At 41.1% G+C, this 7,812-nt stretch overlaps 2 protein-coding genes across 2 annotated transcripts; one reads left to right on the top strand and one right to left on the bottom strand.

The window, feature by feature from the left end:
* Positions 1 to 36: 36 nt before the first annotated feature.
* LOC112079756 (uridine-cytidine kinase 1-like) lies at positions 37 to 1,135 on the top strand. The gene is made up of 3 exons (XM_024145608.2): positions 37 to 204; positions 412 to 460; positions 553 to 1,135. Exons 1-3 carry the CDS (start codon positions 121 to 123, stop codon positions 750 to 752), a joined length of 333 nt encoding a protein of 110 aa, XP_024001376.1. The 5' UTR covers positions 37 to 120; the 3' UTR covers positions 753 to 1,135.
* A 5,542-nt stretch (positions 1,136 to 6,677) lies between these two features.
* On the bottom strand, positions 6,678 to 7,772 carry LOC112079755 (uridine-cytidine kinase 1-like). Its single transcript, XM_024145607.2, has 3 exons — positions 7,609 to 7,772; positions 7,353 to 7,401; positions 6,678 to 7,260 (listed from the first exon to the last, which is right to left on the bottom strand). Exons 1-3 carry the CDS (start codon positions 7,690 to 7,692, stop codon positions 7,061 to 7,063), a joined length of 333 nt encoding a protein of 110 aa, XP_024001375.1. The 5' UTR covers positions 7,693 to 7,772; the 3' UTR covers positions 6,678 to 7,060.
* Between the last annotated feature and the right edge of the window lie 40 nt (positions 7,773 to 7,812).

Raw genomic sequence — 7,812 nt, 5'->3', positions numbered from 1 at the left:
TGGTTGTGGTTGTTGTCTTGGTCCTGACCTGGTTGTGGTTGTTGTCTTGGTCCTGACCTGGTTGTGGTTGTTGTCTTGGTCCTGACCTGGTTGTGATTTTGACCTGCAGTTCTGCGGGACATGAAGAGGGACAGAGACCTGGAGCAGATCCTTAACCAGTACACCACGTTCGTCAAGCCAGCCTTCGAGGAGTTCTGTTTACCTGTAAATGTCCAGCAGAGCCACACACCGATACCATAGACCGATGATAACAGATAATGGACACTTCATTCTTTATTAATAGGGCTAATTATGGACACTTAAAATGACACATTTAACACTGTGACTAATTTGTCACATGTATATTCTGTTCTAAATGCAGTCTTTTGAAAGCATTAGCTACCAAATTTACATTGAGTTATTTTTCCCCAGACCAAGAAATATGCAGATGTGATTATTCCTAGAGGAGTTGACAACATGGGTAAGTTATAGCACTGATGAAGCCTATAGACTCTCTCCATATCCCTCTCTCTCTCTCCATATCCCTCTTATTAATCTGCCTCTCATTCTCAGTGGCCATCAACCTCATCGTGCAGCACATCCAGGACATCCTGAATGGGGACCTCTGTAAGTGGCAGCATGGAGGAGTGGTGAACGGGCACAGCCGTGGCTTCAAGCGGGCCTTCTCGGAGCAGGGGGACCTGGACAACGCCACCTCCAACCTTCCCCTAGGGAAGAGGGTCCTACCGGAGCCGAGCAGTCGCCCCCACTGAGGCAGCCATCTCTGTGCGTGTTTACTCTGACTGACAGTCTACTTCTATATACACTTTCCTAATATTGAGTTGCACCCCCTTTTGCTCTCAGAACAGCCTCAATTCATTGGAGCATGGACTCTACAAGGTGTTGTAAGCATTCCACAGGGATGCTGGCCCATGTTGACTCCAATGCTTCCTACAGTTGTGCCAAATTGGCTGGATGTCCTTTGGGTGGTGGACCATTCTTGATACACAAGGGAAATTGTTGAGCTTGAAAAACCCAGCAGCGTTGCAGTTCTTGACACACTTAAACCAGTGAGCCCGGCACCTACTACCATACCCCGTTCAGAGGCACTTAAATATTTTGTCTTGCCCATTCACCCTCTGAATGGCACACATACACAATCTATCTCAATTGCATCAAGGCTTAAATCCTTCTTTAACCTGTCTTCTCCCCTTCATCTACACTGATTGAAGTGGATTTAACAAGTGACATCAATAATGGATCATAGTTTTTACCTGGATTCACCTGGTCAGTGTCATTTAAAGAGCAGGTGTTCCTAATGTTTTGTACACTGTGTTTATACAGAAAGTATTCATTCATACCCCTTGATTTATTCCACATTTGTTACAGCCTGAATTCAACATTTATTAAATTCTACACACAACACCCCAAAAGGACAAAGTGAAAACATGTTTAGACATTTTTACAAGTGTATTGAAAATGAAATACAGAAATCTCATTTACATAAGTATTAATTTTCAAGTCTTGCCATAGATTTAAGCAATTTAAGTCAAATATAACTAGGCTACTCAGGAACATTCAATATCATTTTGGTAAGCAACTAGTGAATATTTAGCCTTGTTTAAAGTTATTGTCCTGCTAAAAGGTGAATTTGTCTCCCAATATCTGTTGGAAAGCAGACTAAAACAGGTTTTCCTCTAGGATTTTGTCTGTGCTTAGCTCTATTCAGTTTTTATTTTGTCCTAAAAAAAATCCCTAGTTGTTGCCAATGACAAGCATACCCATAACATAATTCAGCCACAATATGCTTGAAAATATACTGAACAAAAATATAAATGTAACATGCAACAATTTTAAAGATTATGGATTTACAGTTCATATAAGGAAATCAGTCATTTGAAATAAATTCATTAGGCCCTCATCTATGGATTTCACAACTGGGAATACAGATATGCATCTGTTGGTCATAGATACCTAAAAAAATAGGTAGCGGCGTGGATCAGAAAACCAGTCAGTGTCTGGTGTGACCATTTGCCTCATGCAGCGCAACATCTCCTTTGAATAGAGTTGGCTGTTGATTGTGGCCTATGGAATGTTGTGCCACTCCTCATCAATGGCTGTGTGAAGTTGCTGGATATTGGTGGGGGCAGGAACACGTTGTCGTACACTTCGATCCAGAGCATCCCAAACATGCTCAATGGGTGACATGTCTGGTGAATATGCAGGCCATGGAAGAACTGGGACATTTTCAGCTTCCAGGAATTATGTACAGATCGTTGCGACATAGGGCCATGCATTATCATGCTGAAACATGAGGTGATGGCGGCTGTTGAATGGCATGACAACAGGCCTTAGGATCTCATCACGGTATCTCTGCATTCAAATTGCCATCGATAAAATGCAATTGTGTTTGTTGTCTGTAGGTTATGCCTGCCCATTCCATAACCCCACTGCCACCATCAGGCACTCTGTTCACAACATTGACGTCAGAAAACCACTCTTATGGTAGAGATATGAACATTAAATTCTCTGGCAACAGCTCTGTTGGACATTCCTGCAGTCAGCATGCCAATTGCACTCTCCCTCAACTTGAGACATCTGTGGCATTGTGTTGTGACCAAACCACATTTTAGAGTGGCATTTTATTATCCCCAGCACAAGGTGCACCTGTGTAATGATCATGCTTCTTGACATGCAACACCTGTCATGTGGATGGATTATCTTGGCAAAGGAGAAATGTTTACTAAAAGGGATTTAAACAAATTTGTACACCACATTGAGATCTTTTATTTCAGCTCATGAAACATGGGACCAACACTTTACATGTTGCGTTTGTTTTTGTTTAGTGTATGAATAGTGGTACCGAGTGATGTGCTGTGTTGGATTTACCCCAAACATGATGTTTTGTATTCAAGACAAAGTTCATTTGTTTGCAGCAGTTTTACTTTAGTGCCTGACTGCAAACAGGATGCATGTTTTGGAATATTTTTATTCTGCACAGGCTTCCTTCTATTCTCCCTCTCATTTAGGTTAGTATTGTGGAGTAACTAATGTTGACCCATCCTCAGTTCTTCTTTCACAGCCATTAAACGAACTGTTTTAAAGTCACCATTGGCCCCATGGTGAAATCCCTGAGCGGTTTCCTTCCTCTCTGCCTACTTAGTTAGGAAGGACGCCTGTATCTTTGTGGTGACTGGGTGTATCGGTACACCATCCAAAGTGTAATTAATAACTTCACCATGCTCAAAATGATATTTAATGTCTGCTTTTAAAATGTTTACCCATCTACCAATAGGTGCCCTCCTTGGCAAGGCATTGGAAAACATCCTTGGTCTGTGGGGTACAGAGAGGAGGTAGTCATTAAAAAAATCCTACTAGACACTTATTGCACACAATGAATCCATGCAACGTATGTGACTTAAGTACATTTTTACTCCTGAACTTATTTAGGGTTGCCATAACAGGGATGAATACTTGGATTGAACAGGTGACATAACGTTGACATTATGGGGTATTGTATTGTGTGTAGGCCAGTGACACAATTTTAAATTTAGGCTGTAACACAGGGTTGTCAAACTCATTCCATGGAGGGCCTAGTGTCTGCTGTTTTTTTGTTTCTCCTTTCAGTTAAGACAACCAGGTGAGGGGAGTTCCTTACTAATCAGTGGTCTTATTTCATCAAGTACAAGGGAGGAGCAAAAACCCGCAGACACTCAGCCCTCCGTGGAATGAGTTTGACACGTGCTTTAACAAAATGTGTAAAAAGTCACGGGGTGTGAATACTTTCTGAAGGCTCTGTGTGTGTATATTAATCTATGTATGTGTGTGAATATGTATATATTAATGTGTGAATATGTATATATTAATGTGTGAATATGTATATATTAATGTGTGAATATGTATATATTAATATGTGTTATATATATATATATATATAACACATATTAATATATACATATTCACACATTAATATATACATATTCACACATTAATATATACATATTCACACATTAATATATACATATTCACACACATACATAGATTAATATACACACACAGAGCCTTCAGAAAGTATTCACACCCCGTGACTTTTTACACATTTTGTTAAAGCACGTGTCAAACTCATTCCACGGAGGGCTGAGTGTCTGCGGGTTTTTGCTCCTCCCTTGTACTTGATGAAATAAGACCACTGATTAGTAAGGAACTCCCCTCACCTGGTTGTCTTAACTGAAAGGAGAAACAAAAAAACAGCAGACACTAGGCCCTCCATGGAATGAGTTTGACAACCCTGTGTTACAGCCTAAATTTAAAATTGTGTCACTGGCCTACACACAATACAATACCCCATAATGTCAACGTTATGTCACCTGTTCAATCCAAGTATTCATCCCTGTTATGGCAACCCTAAATAAGTTCAGGAGTAAAAATGTACTTAAGTCACATACGTTGCATGGATTCATTGTGTGCAATAAGTGTCTAGTAGGATTTTTTTAATGACTACCTCCTCTCTGTACCCCACAGACCAAGGATGTTTTCCAATGCCTTGCCAAGGAGGGCACCTATTGGTAGATGGGTAAACATTTTAAAAGCAGACATTAAATATCATTTTGAGCATGGTGAAGTTATTAATTACACTTTGGATGGTGTACCGATACACCCAGTCACCACAAAGATACAGGCGTCCTTCCTAACTAAGTAGGCAGAGAGGAAGGAAACCGCTCAGGGATTTCACCATGGGGCCAATGGTGACTTTAAAACAGTTCGTTTAATGGCTGTGAAAGAAGAACTGAGGATGGGTCAACATTAGTTACTCCACAATACTAACCTAAATGAGAGGGAGAATAGAAGGAAGCCTGTGCAGAATAAAAATATTCCAAAACATGCATCCTGTTTGCAGTCAGGCACTAAAGTAAAACTGCTGCAAACAAATGAACTTTGTCTTGAATACAAAACATCATGTTTGGGGTAAATCCAACACAGCACATCACTCGGTACCACTATTCATACACTAAACAAAAACAAACGCAACATGTAAAGTGTTGGTCCCATGTTTCATGAGCTGAAATAAAAGATCTCAATGTGGTGTACAAATTTGTTTAAATCCCTTTTAGTAAACATTTCTCCTTTGCCAAGATAATCCATCCACATGACAGGTGTTGCATGTCAAGAAGCATGATCATTACACAGGTGCACCTTGTGCTGGGGATAATAAAATGCCACTCTAAAATGTGGTTTGGTCACAACACAATGCCACAGATGTCTCAAGTTGAGGGAGAGTGCAATTGGCATGCTGACTGCAGGAATGTCCAACAGAGCTGTTGCCAGAGAATTTAATGTTCATATCTCTACCATAAGAGTGGTTTTCTGACGTCAATGTTGTGAACAGAGTGCCTGATGGTGGCAGTGGGGTTATGGAATGGGCAGGCATAACCTACAGACAACAAACACAATTGCATTTTATCGATGGCAATTTGAATGCAGAGATACCGTGATGAGATCCTAAGGCCTGTTGTCATGCCATTCAACAGCCGCCATCACCTCATGTTTCAGCATGATAATGCATGGCCCTATGTCGCAACGATCTGTACATAATTCCTGGAAGCTGAAAATGTCCCAGTTCTTCCATGGCCTGCATATTCACCAGACATGTCACCCATTGAGCATGTTTGGGATGCTCTGGATCGAAGTGTACGACAACGTGTTCCTGCCCCCACCAATATCCAGCAACTTCACACAGCCATTGATGAGGAGTGGCACAACATTCCATAGGCCACAATCAACAGCCAACTCTATTCAAAGGAGATGTTGCGCTGCATGAGGCAAATGGTCACACCAGACACTGACTGGTTTTCTGATCCACGCCGCTACCTATTTTTTTAGGTATCTATGACCAACAGATGCATATCTGTATTCCCAGTTGTGAAATCCATAGATGAGGGCCTAATGAATTTATTTCAAATGACTGATTTCCTTATATGAACTGTAAATCCATAATCTTTAAAATTGTTGCATGTTACATTTATATTTTTGTTCAGTATATTTTCAAGCATATTGTGGCTGAATTATGTTATGGGTATGCTTGTCATTGGCAACAACTAGGGATTTTTTTTAGGACAAAATAAAAACTGAATAGAGCTAAGCACAGACAAAATCCTAGAGGAAAACCTGTTTTAGTCTGCTTTCCAACAGATATTGGGAGACAAATTCACCTTTTAGCAGGACAATAACTTTAAACAAGGCTAAATATTCACTAGTTGCTTACCAAAATGATATTGAATGTTCCTGAGTAGCCTAGTTATATTTGACTTAAATTGCTTAAATCTATGGCAAGACTTGAAAATTAATACTTATGTAAATGAGATTTCTGTATTTCATTTTCAATACACTTGTAAAAATGTCTAAACATGTTTTCACTTTGTCCTTTTGGGGTGTTGTGTGTAGAATTTAATAAATGTTGAATTCAGGCTGTAACAAATGTGGAATAAATCAAGGGGTATGAATGAATACTTTCTGTATAAACACAGTGTACAAAACATTAGGAACACCTGCTCTTTAAATGACACTGACCAGGTGAATCCAGGTAAAAACTATGATCCATTATTGATGTCACTTGTTAAATCCACTTCAATCAGTGTAGATGAAGGGGAGAAGACAGGTTAAAGAAGGATTTAAGCCTTGATGCAATTGAGATAGATTGTGTATGTGTGCCATTCAGAGGGTGAATGGGCAAGACAAAATATTTAAGTGCCTCTGAACGGGGTATGGTAGTAGGTGCCGGGCTCACTGGTTTAAGTGTGTCAAGAACTGCAACGCTGCTGGGTTTTTCAAGCTCAACAATTTCCCTTGTGTATCAAGAATGGTCCACCACCCAAAGGACATCCAGCCAATTTGGCACAACTGTAGGAAGCATTGGAGTCAACATGGGCCAGCATCCCTGTGGAATGCTTACAACACCTTGTAGAGTCCATGCTCCAATGAATTGAGGCTGTTCTGAGAGCAAAAGGGGGTGCAACTCAATATTAGGAAAGTGTATATAGAAGTAGACTGTCAGTCAGAGTAAACACGCACAGAGATGGCTGCCTCAGTGGGGGCGACTGCTCGGCTCCGGTAGGACCCTCTTCCCTAGGGGAAGGTTGGAGGTGGCGTTGTCCAGGTCCCCCTGCTCCGAGAAGGCCCGCTTGAAGCCACGGCTGTGCCCGTTCACCACTCCTCCATGCTGCCACTTACAGAGGTCCCCATTCAGGATGTCCTGGATGTGCTGCACGATGAGGTTGATGGCCACTGAGAATGAGAGGCAGATTAATAAGAGGGATATGGAGAGAGAGAGAGGGATATGGAGAGAGTCTATAGGCTTCATCAGTGCTATAACTTACCCATGTTGTCAACTCCTCTAGGAATAATCACATCTGCATATTTCTTGGTCTGGGGAAAAATAACTCAATGTAAATTTGGTAGCTAATGCTTTCAAAAGACTGCATTTAGAACAGAATATACATGTGACAAATTAGTCACAGTGTTAAATGTGTCATTTTAAGTGTCCATAATTAGCCCTATTAATAAAGAATGAAGTGTCCATTATCTGTTATCATCGGTCTATGGTATCGGTGTGTGGCTCTGCTGGACATTTACAGGTAAACAGAACTCCTCGAAGGCTGGCTTGACGAACGTGGTGTACTGGTTAAGGATCTGCTCCAGGTCTCTGTCCCTCTTCATGTCCCGCAGAACTGCAGGTCAAAATCACAACCAGGTCAGGACCAAGACAACAACCACAACCAGGTCAGGACCAAGACAACAACCACAACCAGGTCAGGACCAAGACAACAACCACAACCA

This window comes from Salvelinus sp. IW2-2015, unplaced genomic scaffold, assembly GCF_002910315.2.
Source record: "Salvelinus sp. IW2-2015 unplaced genomic scaffold, ASM291031v2 Un_scaffold9361, whole genome shotgun sequence".
Lineage (NCBI taxonomy): Eukaryota > Metazoa > Chordata > Actinopteri > Salmoniformes > Salmonidae > Salvelinus > Salvelinus sp. IW2-2015.
This window is presented reverse-complemented; position numbering and strand designations above follow the sequence as displayed.

What these genes read in the sequence shown, in the direction of transcription:
- LOC112079756 (XM_024145608.2), top strand. Translation starts at nt 121, where the DNA reads ATGAAGAGGGACAGAGACCTGGAGCAGATCCTTAACCAGTACACCACG. An exon ending in TCGAGGAGTTCTGTTTACCT is followed by an intron (nt 205 to 411) that starts GTAAATGTCCAG and finishes ATTTTTCCCCAG; the next exon opens with ACCAAGAAATATGCAGATGT. An exon ending in TAGAGGAGTTGACAACATGG is followed by an intron (nt 461 to 552) that starts GTAAGTTATAGC and finishes TCTCATTCTCAG; the next exon opens with TGGCCATCAACCTCATCGTG.
- LOC112079755 (XM_024145607.2), bottom strand. Translation starts at nt 7,692, where the DNA reads ATGAAGAGGGACAGAGACCTGGAGCAGATCCTTAACCAGTACACCACG. An exon ending in TCGAGGAGTTCTGTTTACCT is followed by an intron (nt 7,402 to 7,608) that starts GTAAATGTCCAG and finishes ATTTTTCCCCAG; the next exon opens with ACCAAGAAATATGCAGATGT. An exon ending in TAGAGGAGTTGACAACATGG is followed by an intron (nt 7,261 to 7,352) that starts GTAAGTTATAGC and finishes TCTCATTCTCAG; the next exon opens with TGGCCATCAACCTCATCGTG.